At 38.7% G+C, this 19,716-nt stretch overlaps 1 protein-coding gene across 3 annotated transcripts; it reads right to left on the bottom strand.

Annotated features, from left to right (window-relative positions):
* Positions 1-877: 877 nt before the first annotated feature.
* LOC148041344 (LRR receptor-like serine/threonine-protein kinase FEI 2) lies at positions 878-13,505 on the bottom strand. 3 transcript variants are annotated; one of them, XM_087679034.1, is made up of 15 exons: positions 13,118-13,505; positions 12,742-13,051; positions 12,349-12,492; positions 11,952-12,087; positions 11,792-11,863; positions 11,543-11,614; positions 6,484-6,555; positions 6,174-6,245; positions 6,007-6,078; positions 5,272-5,402; positions 4,887-5,060; positions 4,452-4,784; positions 2,078-2,332; positions 1,845-1,978; positions 878-1,759 (listed from the first exon to the last, which is right to left on the bottom strand). In XM_087679034.1, the coding sequence occupies exons 3-15, from the start codon at positions 12,437-12,439 to the stop codon at positions 1,541-1,543; spliced, it is 1,833 nt and encodes a 610-aa protein (XP_087535160.1). In that variant the 5' UTR covers positions 12,440-12,492; positions 12,742-13,051; positions 13,118-13,505; the 3' UTR covers positions 878-1,540. The 3 variants fall into 3 exon arrangements, with proteins under 3 accessions (XP_087535160.1, XP_087535168.1, XP_087535153.1); XM_087679042.1 differs by having other exon boundaries at positions 12,742-13,042; XM_087679027.1 differs by lacking the exon at positions 12,742-13,051.
* Between the last annotated feature and the right edge of the window lie 6,211 nt (positions 13,506-19,716).

Here is a 19,716-nt window from a genome sequence, read left to right as displayed (position 1 = left end):
AATTGAAAGAAGTAACATAATCTCCAAGGTTCAACAACTGCTAAAAGATATCTTCGATGGCAAAGAACCCAAAAAGAATGTAAACCCCGATGAAGCCGTGGCATTAAAAGTTGCCATCTTAAAGGACTAAAGGTGGCAAGATTTCTTGATCTGTTGGTATCAAGAAGGCAACCATAGTGATATTGGAGGAGACTACATATTTTGAAGCAGCTTTGTGGCACAAGCTAGGTGGCAGTTGTTCCAATTTCAAATTACGACAAGTTCTGATCCCCACTACATGCATGTTATGCAAAGAATTGTATCGGGTATATAAAACCGGTGCCTCTGTTGAATAACTAGATAATACTCCTTTGATCAACAAGATTTTATAGCTACACTTAGAGAAAGCAAAGCTTCTTGGATTCAAGAATCACGCAAAGCTGATGGCCTACAAGCCAAAAGCAATAATGCTTTTTTTAAAAAAGGCTTGAACATAATGAAAAGCAAAAAGGCTTTTTGTAAAGCTTATTGTTTATGGAGGGAGAAGACTATATAAAGTAGCACCCCCACCCCACCAAAACCTTTCCCAATCTCATGTACTTAGAGAATACTTTCTTAACAAGTGGAGAGGACATGGAAAAACAAAGTCGGAATAGCGGAGACCTCAAATCCACAAGGGACTTGGAGCTCCAAGTCCATCAAGTTCTCAAGTTACATTAATGTGTCATTATTGAATGGTAGGAAATCAATTCCAAAGTTTGCACCCCAAACAAAAAAAAGACAAGTGAATATTGAAATCAAACTTAAGACATTCAATTTGTTTTCATAGTAAAGCTTGCTCTATTGGTAGTTAGTTTGAAAAACCACAAGAGGTTTGATTGCTGTGAGCTTAGTTTGCTAGTGGTTTTCTTTGAGTTTTTTTGAAATTTGATCTTAAGGAAAGTCAAACATCATTACCGGCACTCCTTTTCTCTGGTGTCTTCGGGTTGTGAGCTTAGTTTGCTAGTGGTTTTCTTCCAGTTTTTTTGAAATTTGTTCTGCAGTAAAGTCAAACATCATTACCGGCACTCCTTTGTGACTAGAGATTTTCTTTGATCACCGCTCGTGTGACAATCCATGATGTTGAGGGAGGGGTTGTAGGCTGGCAGATGACGTCGATGGTGATGGCATAGCTGGAGGCCAATTTTCTTGTTTTTATTTTTTATTTAAATAAATGTGTTGCACATGATAATAGCTTTGGATAAAGAACATGCAAGGCACTGAAGTTTGAAAAAAGGAACTGGGATAGTATTGATCCAACACCAGTTCATGTTGATTGTTTCATGAGCCAGCATTGTGCACAAAACTCTGGCCCCTCCTGAGGTACAAGTGACATCAAAACAGCTACATCCACAGCTCCCACGCGCACCATGACATGTAGAGTGAGACACCACTCATACAAACAGATGCTAATTCATGACAATGACACATCTCTAGTTGGTTATCTATTGATGCCCTTTTTGAAAGAATGAAAGAATGAATCCTGATTATAATTACATGAAAAGAGAATGTGCATTCTGCTTTACTCAGAACCCGATTCGTAAAAGTCACTTGAACATGGAGACATGATCTCAGCTTCCAGCATCTTCACAACCATCTGCATCATGGGTCTTTCCTCTGGTACAGGGTTTATGCACTTTGTAGCAATAGAAAGCATGGTCTCTACATTCTCCAGTGAGGGTTGTTCACATGACAGGTCCACCATTTCCTGCACTCTTTTCTCCTTCAAGAGAAGATTGGCCTACATCACAAAGACAACTTTGGTTAAGAACGGTATATTCATCAGTACTATTAGCCATGCAAGTGCAAAGATTGAGAAATCAGACCCATCCCACTATATTTAACCCTTTCTCCATGAAAGATGGATCATTGGGCCGTTTTCCAGTCAACAATTCCAGCAAGACCACCCCATAGCTGTACACATCAGCCTTCTCTGTTGCTCTCCCATTCAGCAAATACTCTGCACAATGAACCAAGAAAGACATTAGCTAAGAATCTGATTTGAGGCATGTTTTCTTAATGATAAAACTTTAAATCTATATTAAGTAACCACACCCACCTGGAGCCAAATAGCCAAATGTGCCAGCAATCACAGTGGTAACATGTGAATGATCATCCTCCAAAAGCTTGGCAAGGCCAAAGTCTGATACATGTGGCTCAAAATTCTCTCCTAGAAGGATGTTGCTCGATTTTATGTCACAGTGTATAATGCGAGGTGAGCAGTCATGATGCAAATATGCCAAACCTTGTGCTGCTCCTAAAGCAATTTTTAACCTAGCACCCCATGAAAGAGACATCTCACCAGGTTTCCGCCCTGCAATACAAGGCAAGCCATTAGTGTAACCTACTCGTGGAAAGTTTAAAGTCTTGGAAAATTCACCAATATTTTTTAAAGAAACACTCTGCTATTCTCTACGAGTCCCATCTTGTTTTTTTCAATTTAATATTTCACATAGCAGAAAAGCATTAGTACTGGTATGAAACTAATAGAGCAGGAAATAATCCACCATAAGACCAAATGGTGTCCACTATTTGATCTATGCGATAGCTGCTTAACTACGCAAACTAAGATGATGTAAATAATACCCTCATAAGTTCACACTTTTTTCTCTTCATCGTATGAATCTTAAGCAAAACCCTGACATAGCAGAAAAGCATTAGTACTGGTATGAAACTAATAGAGCAGGAAATAATCCACCATAAGACCAAATGGTGTCCACTATTTGATCTATACGATAGCTGCTTAACTACGCAAACTGAGATGATGTAAATAATACCCTCATAAGTTCACACTTTTTTCTCTTCATCGTATGAATCTTAAGCAAACCCCTGACTACAGAGATAGAACCCTACTGGAGGGTTATATTTAGTATTTACTACTAGGATGGTACTTATATGCATGTATTTTTACCCTTTACGGTAGTTTTAACTCAAACTAGTCAACTCCATGCATTATCTTTCACCATGGCTGCAGCTCACTGTAAATAGAGAAAACCAGCTGTAAACCAAGAACATAACAGCAAGAGAGGAGCAAGGAGTGCAAAGGTTGAAGTCTGAAGGCTGACGACACTGAAAACTTGTGAAATGAGCAGCAAACGAGTGGAGCAGACTGAAACAAAATGCATGGCCAGTTTGGCCTGTGTGAAAGTTTCCAAAACGTTTCAGTTTTGGTGTTTGCCTTTCAGGCTACTGAAATACAATCTTGTACAATATGCAAGTCACAAAGAGGATGTGATTGTCCTTGATGCCTTGACAAGTGCTGAGTTCCTTGAGCCTTGCAAGCCGTCTAAAGGGAGCTCTACCAAGAGGTTGCATAAAGTGGTTGTTCTGCCAGTTTCAAGGAAAGAAAACATAGCTGCTCCAAAAAGTCTGCAAAGCTTCCTATCTATCATGTAAAGGTGGTGACATTTCAACAGTGCACATATGATTGTGAACATTTGACAAGGCTTTTAAAGGGAGAGGCTGAAAGATCAATGGTTTATAAAGCTGGTGTTTAACAGAAGTGCCTCCAAATGTGGTACGGAACTCTTGATTTGCCACCTTGAGGGGAGTACAAACATTGACTGCTGTATGTATGGACCACCATCCAATTCATGGTTTGGTAGACAGTGGGTAGCTACTTTTCAGAGTAAAGGACTGTAGATTGATTTTGACATAAGGCCAGCTAACACCCCGCACCTCTCAGGATAGGAAGGATATTCTGGCGATTCCATGTCAACATAGTATTTTTTGTCTTGTGTGATGATTGACTCTTTTCTCTCTTTTGAGTATAGATCATATTTCTTGTCATGCTATTGCAAAATAGTATTTCATTTGCGAGTTTCGGACAATCCTGTCCTGAAGGGATGATGAGGGCTGAAGCAAACCAGCTTGCTTCGCCTAAGGTCGTAGAAACCCTGCTAAATTTTTTTTCACACTTAACATCTATTAAGACCTGCTTCTAAGGCTCTAGTAGATCCTAGTTAGCATCTAAACCACCTCAATCCAAAAACTTTCAAGATACAAGACATTGCAGATATCTGCTTATTCATACCCTAACTAGCTTGAGTCATACAATCCCACAACTAAATGTTGAAGGTTGAATCTGTAAGTCTTATATAAATCACAAACTCACAACTCCTCACAAGAACAGTGATTTAGGGATCCACAAGCACATGTATTCTACATCTTCACAAGATCAAGTCCTAAAAGCAAACTCGATACTATTCAAGAAGTGACAATCAGGAAAGTTGAAAATGTTGCAGAATGATTATAAGGACAGACGCTGGCACCTAAACAGAGATACAATCTCTCCAACACATTTAAATGGCTATGAAAAGTAGTTTCATGAGTATACAGCAAAAAGTTCCACAAAATTTCAGAGAGCCAAATCTAGGGTACAACTGACATAAAAGTTGTGTATGAAATACTTAGGAGATAGAAGACAAACTCACCGTGCAAAACTTCGTCCAAGCTTCCCCCAGATAAGAAGTCGTATATAAGCAACCTTGCTGAGGGTGAATTGCAATAACCTCGTAGATTGACCAGGTTTCTGTGCTTAATACTGCCTAGAATTTCAAGCTCTCTCTCAAAAAATCTGTCAGGACTAGAATTGTGCTTCTCAAGCCTTTTAACAGCAAACACACTACCATCCTCCATTATAAGCTTGTAAACTGTCCCGAAACCTCCATATCCAATTACATTAGCCTCTGAAAGAAGCTCTATTTTCCTTACTATCTCTTTGGATGTGTAGGGCAAATCACCATGAAAAAACACCAATTTGGGAGCTGCAATGTCAAGAATTAGTTGGGGTTCAGACATAGTCATTACACACATGGGAAATATCTAGATTTTGTTAAAGAAATTGAGTTTAGAAAGAGCTGCATCACCCATTAGGGCTGAAGGTGCCACATCCACTTGTGGAACCTTTGATTTCTTCCAAAATGAGTGATATAAAAAACATCCCCAAAAGCACATTAAGGCAATAAGAAGCGAAACACCCACAGTCCCAAGTGCACTTACAAGAACCTCTGTAGAATAATGTGCAGACCTTTTCCGAAGGCCTGAAAAACAGGAGAATTTGGGAGTTAGAGTCCTACAGTCTCATAGCTCTAAAACAGGTAACTCTTGAACTCTTGGACCCGTTAGCTGAATGACAGATGACTGAGGACATCCCATGTCATTGTCATCCTCGTGAACAAAAAGAGCAGCCATAGAACATAAAGAGCCTATTAATGTAGCCATGATTTCAAAGCTGTAACAATGATATCCAACCTGCCACAGGAGCACCTTCAAATCCTATAACAGGAGTACTGAAAGAGTCAGGACTGGTGGAGGGTCCTTCCAGTTGACTTAAGCAGATTGCACCCACTTGCTGACCACAAAGGCCCAGGTTACCTACAAACCTGCAAGCAAGCATATATGCAAAGTACGCAGTAAGATTCTCCATGTATCATCCGTCAACAACTAGTGCCTCTCACTTTCCCAATTTGTTATCCTTGAAATGCAGATAACCTCTATTCACATATGCAAACAAATGCAAACCAAACAAGAATGGTTCTCAAATTCCCTCACAAAGGAATGTTGAGACATGGGGAAATGAAATATGTGAATCATAATTACATAAAAATTCCCATATTTACTCCCAAGTTTTATAGTTTTGGTTTGTTCTGATTTACTTATGTCCCACCAAAAAAAAAAAGGAAAAACAAAAAAAAAGTAAAAAAGCATGCTAATCAAATAGACTAAACTGCAAGAATCTTGCAAAGTTTCTCAAAAAATCACATTATAGCAAGTGTGAACAACTCTAGCTGATAAGCCTTCACTAAGATACCATTTAAACTCAACCATTTCCATGTCTTTCTGCCAGTAACATACATTGATTAGTGGAAGAGTTTAATTTGGTGCCTCTACCCAGTAATAACTTTTGGAGCTTGCCATCAGGACATATTATCAAACAATGGAAAAATCAGTGAGCATTTTAATGGAGCCTCTTCAATTGAAACTTACGATTTACTTGTGAATCTCTTCAGTACTCCACTTTCTGGAATCTCACCGCGTAGGAAATTTGTGGAAACATTACTGATACCAGCAGGCAATGACTCTTAGATTTGGCAACACAAATCAAAAATCAGGGAATTTTCCTTGTGTTGCACTAGGTAAAATCTGATACTTACAAGATGGTTAGTTTACGAAGGGTTCCAAGTGACTCTGGAATTCTGCCACTCAAAGAATTGCTGGAAAGATCCCTGCGTTATCAATTAAGGAACAAGTTTCACACCATGATAAGAATTCATGCATGTATAGTATGTCTCTGTATAAAGTATATTTCAGATGCATACTATGAAGAAAAGTATATGCAAAGCATAGCTAATAATGGTGACTGGACAAAAAAGCTTTTGTGCATCTTGATTTCTTCAACTGTCATATGAGGGAGAGAGCTCATGTGTGTTCTTTGAAGAACCAAAGCATATGAATGTAACTCACAAAATCATGAGTTGAGTTAATCTGCCAAGCTCACCCGGTATATGGCCGCTCAAGTAATTCACCTCAAGATACCTACAAGTTCCACCACATAAAAGTTCAGTAAGACTAAACGGCAATGGTTATTTGATTGATTCGTTGCTTTCATAAATGTACAAATGAGGAAACTAAGATAAAGCCCCATCACAACTCAATCTTCTCCAAAGTTGAGATGTCAATATGGAGTCCTGACAAATTTATTAATTTTTATCCTCTTTGTTATGTAATTCCCCTACAGTAGCCAGCATAACTGCAAAATGATGGTCATGCAAAGGTCACTATTCAATAAGAAAGGACCAATTTAACCTTGTAAGTTGAGACTCCTCTCATGGAATGTAAGGGTAGTACTTCCACAAGGACACCCTACTTAGATAGGATCTTCATCGGACAAAACCGAAGGAGCAAAGACATTCAGGCTGGGGGGTGAATCAATTTGATGGTATCTTGGATCTCAGCAATACAAGATAAGGGTATCATTGTCCGAGAAAGAGCAATCCCATGCAAAAAGAGGAGGGATCATTTTGATACATTTAGAATTTCATGCCATCGGACACAACTAGAACAAAAACAAGAGCAAAATACGCATACCATGCAAGAGCCTCCTTTATACATAGGCAAGGGATTGGGACCGTGAAGCAAGCAAGAGAGTACACACACCATGCAAGAAAAGATTGAGGCCATGAAGCAAGCAAGAGGTATACATATTGTTGAGCTTTAAAAATGCATTATAAACTAATTAGCTCTTTATTATAACCCCAAAACTCAATTTTTTGCTTCCATTGCTCCACACCATTCTCGTGATATCAAAGCCCAAGTGTCTTGGTTCTCATGCTGGTTGCTGATTTTGACTAATGTTTTACGTTTGATCACTCTTTCCAACTGCTCCAAACCTTGCATTTTTCCGTTGTCTTGCCTGGCTGGCATGGGCAACTAATTTGACAATTGGGCAGCAGGTTTCAATTGTTGGGCAGCATGTTCACCTACATTTTCTAACTGCTATAGCCACGTTTTAACTATCTCAGCCTAGGTCACGATCACATGAAATTTTAATGCTTTGCTTAGCATTTGATTAAGAGCTAATCAAATGTGCAAATGTGAGGTGCACGTGATGTGCAAGTTAGTTATTTCACAATGATGGGCCAAGGACCCTAAAAAGTCAAAGGGTGTCAAAGGCAAAACTTATAACAAGTTACAAAGCATATTGGGCATCTACAACTTCCTTTTGCAGGGTGTAGCTCCATTCAGGCAGCCCAACACCAAAACACAACAGTCTTTAGTGTGTTTGCAAATTTCCTTGAAGAGCTACAAAGTACCAATTCGATGCATTTGATGACTCAAACAAGGGGTCAACTTATTCTTCTACAGATAAGTAGACCTACCAGTCAAAAAGTCGTGAAGAGCGATGCAAAGATTGAAGATCGAGGCCACGGTCATCCAACAATCAACACTCTGACAAGTCCAGAAGACCAGAGCAACCTCATTCCCCCCCTACTTCTCTCTATGTTTCTAACAAGTCTCTTATTGTTGCAGAGCCCCACATGGCCATTCTAGTAATATCAATACAGGTGCATGTTCTTCCATTGCTGCCCAAAGAAGATCACCTTGATGGCACCAATTACTCTCTTTGGTCCTACAAAGAGGAGTGTATACTTCATACCTTTGACCTATGGGCATTTGCTACTATCCCATTATGTCATCCAGTGGAGGATCCCCGCATTGGCTCCTACAAAGAGGAGTGTATACTTGATACCTTTGACCTATGGGCATTTGCTACTATCCCATTATGTTGTCCAGTGGAGGATCCCTGCATTGGCTCCACTTTGAACCAAGCTGCTCTTTGGGATCAGCTCAACACTTAGAGCCCAATCATTTCTCTTTATGAATTTGTAGGATTTTTTCTTGTGCATGTGCACAAACTTCAAACCGCAGTAAAGGTTTGAATAAAGCTATCTTCTCTATCAACAAAAGACCTTTGCCCATGGTATTGCCTCAGAGAAGAAGCTTCAAATGCTTTATATTGATGACTCTCCTTCTATCAAGAAGTGGACTGGAGCGAGAGAAAGAGGAGAGAGAAGATCGCAGAAGAGAGAAGTGCGAGAGAGAGAGAGAGAGAGAAAGAGAGTGACAAGGAGAGAGAAAGACTAGAAATGGAGAGAGAAAGACAGAAAGAGATGAGAAGCCATAGAAGCTGTGAGCAAGGTAATGAGGAAAGAGACAGTAATGTATTACTGTCTCTTTCCTCATTACCTTGCTCATATATGTTTCAAAAAGATGAGAAAATTTACATCTCTCCCTTTTATACCTATGTTAATGTGACATGGTATTACTATTATTTCCACACTAAACGACTATTCTTCCCAGCTTCTTACACCTTCTCTAAAGAACCACATCAACAAGATGGAGGAATTACAAGATGAGCTTGCATCCTTTGGCATGACGATCTCATCAAAGAATGCGGCAATGATTCTCATCACTCATCCCCTATCTCCAAACTTTGATATCTTCTACACCAGCTTACTCACCTCAAGAGTTCAGCACACCATTTTGTAGTAGAAGCTGGCCCTGCTTGTTTTGGAGCACAAAGAGCGACTCAAGGAGATTGGAGCCACTAGATTCAACTCTATTAAAGCTTTTAATGTAGGTTCAAGAGAGGGGCAACAAGAAGAGCAATAAGAATGAGTCAATGCTATCATTGTAGCAAAAAATGAAACCTCCGCAAGGATAGCTTGCCAAAACCTAGTAACATTGAGAAAAGAGGAAAAGAAGAAAAAGAAGGGCAAGGACTCCTCCGACTCTTCCCTACCCTTGGGTTCTGACTTTGATATCAACAATGTAACGAAGGCGTCTCAAAAGCATTCTTTCTTCTAGCCCTAGTAGTATTGTCATCCCTCACAACTCTCCAATGTCAAAGGCAGAGTGTGAGTAGGTGGTAGTGGTGGTAAGGTATCCAAGCCTCATCCATATACAAGTATGGTGGACCTTGGGTATGGCTTCCTACATGCACTGACTAGGTCTAGCATACTCAAATCCTGGAGTTGGTTTGCCTTTTAGATTCATGATGGGATGTTTGACAAAGAGCAATCTTTGCTCCTAGTTTGTGCCCACATGAGCGAACACTTAAATGGTCTAGTTAAAGATGAGGAATCCATGGTCATAATAGTGCTTTCCACACAGTTGGTTCATGATAGGCATCGAGATTCAACTATTTCTATTCTCTATGAATCAAGGATCGGTACAATCAACATGGACATTAATGTCTTTCCAAAGCACCTTGTTGTTAGCTTGATCACCCATTGCTTAGGTATCCATTGTCCTATTTGATTGTCATTGTTGTGTGTACTACAGTGTGCCTTTCATTAGTATATATTGTATTATACTTATCACCCATTATCTGAGAGAGGATACTAGCAATGCACATATCTTGGGTGTACAAACTTATTGTGAGAGTGCGTTTCATTTCTAAGAGCAACATACTTAATGTTGGTCAGCCTACTTTTTACGACATATTGTGGCCTCTCCTCCACTTCATGTTCATTCATACGAGCACACTATATCCTATTGGAGAAATGGAGATGGCGAGCACTCTATTGGTCGCCCACAACTCATGCCTTTATACATACTCCTGTGCCTTGGTATATGGATTCCACTTCCTGAGTTCATTAGCTTTGAGTTTATGTGTTCTTGTTCTTAGCAATAACAGTCTACCGAGGCTAGAAACAATCATAGCAAGCCTCCTAGAGTGAAAATGCAGGTGTATGCAGACCTCCGGAGGGAAGCAACAGCAGCATGTCACATTCAATAACAACAATAGCTGGTAATACGCTGCAAAACAAAGCAGTAGACAGCTGGCAGCTGGAACAGCGATAGGCAGTCCAGTAACAGCAGCAGGTCCTCCTGGCTCTCTAGAGGGTGATGGTGATGGCGATCAAGACTAGGAGGCCACTGTCAAGAGCTGGAGGCTGAAAACACACTAGTGAGAGGTTTGCAATAGCTGCAGGGGAAGAGAGGCAGTGATGGTGATTGCAAAAAGCTAGTGCAGGGATTGAGAGTGGCAGCCCACAGACAGATCCCTATATGTTACTTTTTGAGCCATTCATCATACCAAATCATTGAATATCTAGGCCAGAAAATGTTGCATATTCTTCACAAGTTTGCAACAAGTTCATGGCCTATCTATCTCAAAGTCTTTGTCTTCAGTGATGACCTGATGGTAAGCCTGTGTTGTCACCATTGTTTGGTTCCATAAGGAAACAACTCCGCAACTCATGTTTGTCACTCTTACTTGGGCCATCCGTGAGTGGGTCTTGCTGCTCAGCATGGGATCGTTGACTCATATAATGAGACTCAAACATAAGTTTCTACTCAAATATCCAAGACTACTGCATGTCCGTTGTCCTGCCTGGTGTGATGTCTCACTGCATAGTCAGACTATATTACAAACTTAGTGAGAGATCCCCATGAAGGAAAACTCGCTCCCTCCCTGCCCCCTCCATCCCTTTAGATAGTGAGTCATAGTCAAAATGTATTTTTACACACAGACCTACTATAAGGGGCCTCTACTATCAGCCATTTGGTCTCAAGTGATTAGGCTACCGATGTTTCCAAAAGACTGGATCATTGGACATCCCAAGTTCATGGATCCTATGCAGGCCGATATGAAAGTGCTCTTTCACATGTGGTCTATGACGAATGCATTCACTTTCAATTCTTCTTCAGGAGTGCAGAGTCATACAATCCACCTAGGAGGTCTTCTTCATTGGCAGCTCGACATGATTGAGTCGGTGGATATTCTCCCTTGACAAGATTTGCTTTCTTGGCACACTGCAGTTTCTTCGGCTCCCCTACAAGCCATCTAGTTCATTTGTACTTTTGGCCATGCTATATTTTTGTACTCTCAATCATGCTGTAGTTTCAAGATTATGTTTTGCTAATTGACACAATTAACCTTTTGTTGGGGCGGGGGAGAGAGAGAGAGAGAGAGAGAGAGAGAGAGAGAGAGAGAGAGAGAGAGAGAGAGACGGACAAGGCCTTAAGTCCAGTACAATTTCCCAAAGCAGGTGGTATGTTGCCAAACAAGCTGTTGTGATGTAATCCCCTGCCAACACCCAACATAAATTAGATATTCAGGCAAATCCAAAGCAAGACATGTTTGGTTTTCTGAAGGAAAGATAGACGCCACCTGATGCATACCAAATGTCTATGACAAATATTAGTCCCCTTATGAACCAACAAAGTATTGATAGATGATTAAAAGGGAGAAAAAGCAGCATACAGTCTGCGGAGTTGCTGCAGATTCCCTAAAGCAGGTGAAATGTAACCCGAAAGCTTCCGAAATGGCAAATTCCTATAAAGATTGATACAAGCCAATATCTTAAGACATTTCATACAGCGACCATAAATTAGTAACTGATGCTGTCTTTTAGGGGTCTTACAGAGATATGACTCCTCTTGTGAGAGGATCACATGTGACACCAGGCCAGTGACAGGGATCTTCATCATCTTCTCTCCACCGAGTAAGAATTCCATCGGATCCTTTTATGCCCATTTTGAACTTGAGCAAAGCGTGGCCTGAGTCACATAAAGTCACAATCATAAGCAGCAGACCAGAATCAAAAAAAATATATATCGTGCTGCAAAAAATATGGTTGAGCTGAATAAGTGTGAATTTCATTCTGTGAGATTAACACAAAGTCAAACTAGACTTTCCCAACACAAATGTACGTATAGACAGAACTCCCTCCTGGACATTAAAGCAATCAAGTTAAATTTTCCCCTAAACGAGGAACATCATATGACAGCAGATGACATAAAAAACACATGCTCTCTCACCGTCCTGGGTCAAAGCTTGGACGCCATAGCCTGAGAAGAAGATTGTGAAGCTCGCGACAAGCAAAAGTTTCCAATGTGTCTTCTTCTTCATACTCGGTAGAGGCAGCTTTTCATGAAGCTTGCAAGAGTTCTGTCTGTCTAGCTCTGCAGCAATACAGAGATGGATAAGAAAGAATGGAATGCAAATTTCAACCCCTGCAAGGGTACAAAAGGAACAGCTTCTTGAAGCTCTGAAGTTAACATCTGTCACGGCTTGCCTTGATAGAAGCTCTTGAATCCTCCCTCTCTCACCATCACAAGCAAAGATTTCTAGGGGGAAGGGGGAAGGGGGAAAATTGACCAAACTTTTGCTTCAAGAAAAGAAAAATGCAGATGATCGAATGGCAGAATTACCGACTCCAAGTAGCTTCAATGCAGGCAATGCAGATGACAAATTATCAAATCTCAGAAAAAGAGGTGAGGAATTGGAATGTCCCTATGGCTGATATATCTCCAAGCTGCTTCAATGGAGATGACAATTGTCGAATTTCAGGGAGAAGGGTAACGGGCGTGAAATGGTCCCCTCAATGCAGTACTCAAAAACTGCTTCAATGCAACCAATTAAGATGACAATTATGAAAACGTGAGAGAGAGAGGGGAGATAAACTCAAATGTATGATGAAAACGTCTCGCTTTCCCCACACATTGAGCACCCCTGCAGCCACTAAAAGAGAGGTATTTGCCCCCCTCTCTCTCTCTCTCTCTCTGCAGGAACTAGAAAAACCGTTACCTCTGATTAAAAAACTGATCATACAGAAGAACCCAATTGCTAGAATCTCTCAAGTAACCAAGTCTCTCTGTTTCAGCATCTTCAATTGAGAGAGTTGTATCGTGTAACACAAGGTCTCTTCGCTGGTCTCTCTCTCCTGATGGCGGGGGAAGGGGATATAGACGTTGGAGAAAGGTTCTCTTTTATCTTCTGCTATTCTCGTTATTTGGGACGTTCTTTCTTGCTCATTGCATTTGCAAATGTGGGGTTCTACGACATCAGAAGGACGCCATCATCATCATCATCATCATCATGTATGTGTCTTAAGCTTGTCCTAATAAGGACCAGACAGCAGAGCACACTACTACCATGCAGAAAGAGAGACAAAAACTTGCGTCCTGTCACTTTGCCTGCAAGTCACACACACACACACAAGAATTATACAGTGGGTATACAAAAAAGGATGGCAACAAATATAAAACTGGTTACTGCAGCATGTCAGGGGAAAAGGAGTTTTGATCATCATACTTTTCTTTCAAAACTTTTCGACATGGAAAAAAAATAAAACTGATCTATTTGTCACTCTTTTGGCAACCTCATACACTACACACACAAGGGGCCAATAAGGCATCTTGTGAGCATCTCAGTAGAATCTAGATACATTTCGACGTCGAGTAAGTGCGACAACAACGATGGAGAAGGGCCTTGTTGAAGCTTGAAATGTCATGAGTTAAATATTTTTATTTAAATACTTATAGATCTAATCAGCTACTTACCATGCCATAAGAAGACTACACTATATGTTTGTTACTTGGCCTGAACATGTAAGCAAGATAGGGTTATCTTTAGCGGGATATGATCATTGATTATGTATAAGTTTTTCACAACCTCATGAGTCATGTGCACAATATATTGAGGTCGCTTCACATTGGACCCAACAATCTATATTGGCATCTAACGATCAACCAAATTTGAGGTTTAACACAGGATAATATTTTATTTCAAAAAAAGAAAACTTGAAACTTCTTCGGGAACAATTCTTTAATGGAATTATTTAGCATCCATTGAGGTAAATAGTCTAATGAAAAGACATACGTGATTTTTTTTGGAAAACTTGTAAATCATTAACATTGAAAGCTTTTTTATTAGTGTTGAAAATTGTTTTCCATCAATGTCAATGTCATCTTAGGAATGCTCAAACTATCACACCTTAGCAAACAACACAATGTCAACTAATCACCAAGAATCTAGCGAAGCATGCTCTATTAAGGAAAAAAGATTAAGACTAGTAAAACCCAACCGTCATTCCAACCATCATCCAAAACCCTCCTTCTAAGAATGTCTATCCTAGCCATTATGCATGTAAGAGATATTTTCACATAATTCCCTAAACTATTGTTTAATTTTGATGAGTTATCTAGACCTCCAAAGTTAAAATAATTAACACCATGTCAATTTTTGTGTGTCACTAGCCATATGGCTTTAAAAGCAAAATGGCCATGCAAGTCCAAGCCTACAAAGTAACCAACTAAATATAAAAAATAATAGCTAGAAGCATGTAAAAGTTTAATACCATAGTTATTGCTTGTATTTATAAGTCACCTCTATTCCAACATCACATTTACCATTCACAAAAAACTAGCCTTAGGATTACACTTTGCTTGTCCACTCAACATTTAAAAGCCATAGTTGAAGGCATGCAAAGTTCAACCTGATCAAAGTATCGCTTTGAGGACTAAAAGCAGTGTTGTATAGCATTGGGATTACCTTTCATCATCAAATAAACAATAAACACAAAACTCTAATAAGAGGATGAGCCTATTTCTTTTGAAGAGGCACAAAATTCACAAAATCAGATGGCTTATGCAATTCAAGTATGATGCTATTGTCAAGAAATGACACTTGATTCTTGTGTGACTATTTTCCTAGCAAAAAGGCCATTGATTCTATGTGAATTTGCAAGTTAAAATATAAGCTAGATGGTAGTGATGATTGCTATAACTAGACTTGTGATAGTTGTTTTAAAGGATTATGCTCAATAGAAGGGCATTGACTCGGATGAGACATTTGTTCCCACTTTTGTTGTATTTTAACGATAATTCAAAGTATTTGTGCATCAACAAATCATAATTGGTGGAATGTACATTAGCTAGGTATTAAAATTGTGTTTTTGAATGGTGGTTTTCATGAGGAAGTATATGTGTTTTAGTTTCATGTTTTTGTTCAAAAAGTTCAAGAAAGTGAAGTGCATGGATTGAAGAAAGTATCAAATATGCCCTATATTAGACATGTTAACCTTAATATGAGATAATACATGCATATTTGGTTTCATGTGGTTTTCAAAATAGTCCAATTAGGAGCACCTTGTATATTAGACACAAGGTGCTTCACTTATAATCATTGTGGTTTATATCCATGACATATTGCTCATTGGTTATAATGAGATACATATTGTTGATTTTAAGGTTGATTTGAATTTAACTTTTGAAATGTCAAATTTGGGCTTATTGTATCATTAATGGGGTATTTAATTTAAGAAATGTGATGGAGGCATTGCTTTGTGCAAACAAACTATGTTGAGACATTCTTACAAAGTTTTGGTTTGAAGAATTGGAAGCTTATTGCTACTTTTATGGAGATAGGTTTGAAGTTGAGCCTTCATGATATCTCTTTAGTATATTTCAACCTATTGCTACTTCTACAAAGATAGGTTTGAAGTTGAGCCTTCATGATGCTTAAGTTTGCTTCAATATATTTCTCTATCAAGTAGTTTACTTGATTTATGCCATGCATTATGAGACTTGAGATTTAGTTTGCAGTCTAACAAATGTGCATGTTTATGCATAGCTAAGGCACCAAGCATTGTCTCCTTGGGCTATTTTATCCCAAGGGAGAGTCATTCTGCTAGATTTGCAATCTTTTTTGGATTCTAACTAGGCTAGTTGTTATGGTTGGTTGAAAAATGCATTAGGATAATGACGGAAAGTTGGTGCTAACATAGCCATGGAGGTGTTTGGATCCCTAGTTGTGAGTCTTGGAAGGCTACGCACCCTTGAGCCAAGTGAACATTATGCTTTGGAGGGTAGGTACATGTAAACTATTAACAAGGGATCCTCTTTCCATGTGGATAGCACTTCTTTCTACATGCCCTCTTTGCCATCTAGAAAAAAATTATGCTCCATCCTTGGAGTTGCAAGAAAGCTAATATATGTTTGGAAGATAATCCAACTTTGATATGTGAAAGTACATCTGAATTAAGGATCATTTAGGAAAAAGCCTATAGAATGAGCATGCCTCTTCAACCATGTTGGAATCTAGTGAGAGACTTAATGCTATGCATTGTTCATATGTAAGACATCAAGTCTTGTTTAAGCTTATCCTCGGTTGCTAGTTAACCCATTTGATCACATTCAAGGGATTGTTATATTGAATTTTGAGAGTGATAAGGTCTTCTTGTAGGGGGAGTAGCTTTAGTTAGTATTTTACAAGCAATTATGCTTAGTTCAAGCCATTTGGCTACTTAATGCTGTTGTCATTATTGCTACAAAATATTATTTTAGCACATTACCAAATAAAAAAGTTTGTGCGTGCTCATATGCATGTAGGTATATGCATATGTGTAGGTGCTTGTTTGTATTATAGCCTTTCACTACATATTTTCCAATGTCCTAGCACTATATACCCATTTTCCAACTTCCTAGCACTATGTTCATGCTTATACATGTTGTCTGTAGATAAATTGTAGTTGTTTAAAGGATCCCATTTTTAAGTGGAGCTTTAGCTTGATATATAAATGTCATGCATGGTGGCCTACAAGAATGCTAAAAGTTTACACCCACCCAAACTATAAACATAAAATCTCAAACACTTCAAAGAGCTCGTACATAACAACGCTATCTACAAGCCCCCATAGGGGGTGTGCGCACGCACGAAGGATGCATACCCACACTTATGCTAAAAGTATTTAAGAAATAAATATATTATACCTTAACTTGTAAATAATCTATTATTGTCGAGCACAAGGAATAAAGACTTCATTGTAAATGACATGACAAGGGATATAACTTTTCAAACCATTGATCAATAATTTTGAACTTTTGGGGCAAGGAAAGGATAAATGCAAGGTATCATTGAGGTAGTAAATAAAAAGAGAGGGAGGTACTTCAAGTACACAATGCGTACATGCAATAAAGTGATGTTGTGAAATGGAGTTTTGAAAAGATGGCTCCTTTCACCAAAAAAAAAAGGCTTGGGGGGTCTTTTCAAAGGGGTGGTAAGACTACAATTAGTGTTTCAAAAGGCTTGGGGTCTTTTCAAAGGGATGATAAGACTACAATTAGGCATGTCATTTCATGCACTCATGATAAAGGGCCTCTCCCAAGGTTTACATGATGACTCTGGGCAAACTATCACTTCAATAGGACATATAATGTGAGAGAATGGCTTAAATCACAAGGCTTTTAATTTAAGATTTTAAGCAATATCTTTGCACACATTCTTTTTTCATAATGTACAAGTTGAATTAATAATGAAATATTTACATTAGCTCACTTAAGTGGGGGTACTTTCACAACTTCATTCAATTTTTTAATAATGCAAAGATGTATTGTAGGTGGTATATACATAAGCCAAAAGGCGATGTTGCTTAGTCAAGAACTAGTGCTTTCTCAGAGCTTTGTAAATAGCCTTAAAGAAGAGTCATGTTTCCTTAAAGATAGTGATGGGAACTTTATTCTTGTTACAAGTAAAATATATATTTTTTTACAACTTCATGTAGCTTTCTGAACTATTTTCATGAAGGGAATATTACCAACATTACTTTTCACAAAACATCAACTACCCCTAAATTTTCAAAAATACAAAATTAATCCTCACATTTAGTCAAAATTTGAAAATGCCAATAATTTATGGGGTTTTCGATGTACCCATTATAAGTTTATGGAAATTGTTTAATACATCGTATGTTGCAAAGCTTGATGAGGACAATGGATAACTTGATGCTTTTGATGGTCTTACACAAGAACAACATACACAACATTATGATTTATGAAGACAAGTACCAATATTATTGAGCTCATTCAACAATATTAAGTTAAGATACTCAAATATAGATCCTAGGTATAAAAAAGAAGGGGTAAATTTCTAAGTACTTTGGAAATAATAAATATGCAATGGGCCTTTTGTTGATAAATTTCCTCGTCATTAATGCATGCATTAAGTAGCATAGCCATATTAGGTTCTAAAGAATCATTAGTATAAATCAACTCATCACTCATGTAATTCCACATGGGATCTTAAATCCATATAGCTAATCAAGTGTCTGTCACTATAGCTTATACAACCTCGCTTCAATGTGTGTGATCATGGTCCAAAGGCACTATCACCTAATGTCCTAGTACATATTATGTCATTGATGTCCAATTCAAGTGGTTCTCCTTCTTTTTGTTATGATTTTGTGTAGCTTTTTTTGAAAGTATGATATCAAATCATGTCCTTGAAGTTACAAATGTATCTTTATTTTCATATGGAAAAATATGCAAAGACATACAAATGCTTTATCTTTTACCAATTACATGCGTGATATAACAAATCATTTCCATCAAATCATGTGTGGAAGTTTATGGTAAAGTTATGAAAGGCCAACTCAAAACTTCAATCTTGTGCTAATATAGGACCGTTTATTTAACTTCTTCTCTAGGGGGGCTTTCTAAGCATCTAAAGAGATGTTAGGGTTGTAAAAATTACATGGCACAATGGAAAGAATCTGAGCAAGGAGTAGAGAATACACAACAAATATGAGAAGAATAATAACTTCTTTAATTCTAAACAAACTAATATAAAGATGGCTTTGTCCACCCATGTGCTTCCACTGTGAAGCTTAGATGGTAATCTAGACAAATGATAGGCAAAGAGCTTAAGGCTAGCTAGAAGAACTCCGATCAGATAAAAGATAGATTGACAATGGCTTTGGAGGGATCTTCCTTTTATAGCTCGGGAAGGTAGTCTAGTCGGCCTATCCGGCCATATTATGAACCTTCCCGAGTCAAACAATGAATATTCCCTTTATCGTTTGGGCCTAGGGCACTGCCCCATATCCTCATCAGGGGGGCTTAGACCCCCCAACCAAGGGCCATTTCCATGGCCCCCAGACCCTTGATAACTCTCACACCTCACAACTCAATGCATTATGCCTCAATTCACACCAACATAGATACTCTATCTACCCTAAAGATTAGATCCACAAAGGTCACCTTTTTGCCATTTGGTCATAAAGATCTCATATATAAGTCATGATCCAACCAATCTCCATGCTCACACATGGCTTCTCCTCATAATGGGGCCATAACAACTTAGAGCACCATGGATCATTATTGGTACCTTACAAGAGTGGAAAATTGAGCATATCTAACATCCCTTCAATGCCCACCTGCATACATGAACTACATCCTTGGTTTGTTGCTAAGTCTTTGAAGATGAACTTGAAGAAGATCCTTCTTAAGAGCTTTGGTGAAGATATCTACTCCATTCTCCTCTATTGGAAGCTCTACTATCTCATTCTCAATCAAGTTATGGACATAGTGATATTGGACCTCAATGTGTTTGGTGCGTACATGAAAAAC

The sequence above is a fragment of the Lygodium microphyllum genome, chromosome 1, assembly GCF_053477565.2.
Source record: "Lygodium microphyllum isolate KBCC chromosome 1, Lygodium_microphyllum_v1.1.10, whole genome shotgun sequence".
Classification (NCBI taxonomy): Eukaryota; Viridiplantae; Streptophyta; class Polypodiopsida; order Schizaeales; family Lygodiaceae; genus Lygodium; species Lygodium microphyllum.
The sequence above is the reverse complement of the archived record's forward strand: the minus strand, read 5'-3'. Positions and strand labels throughout refer to the sequence as shown.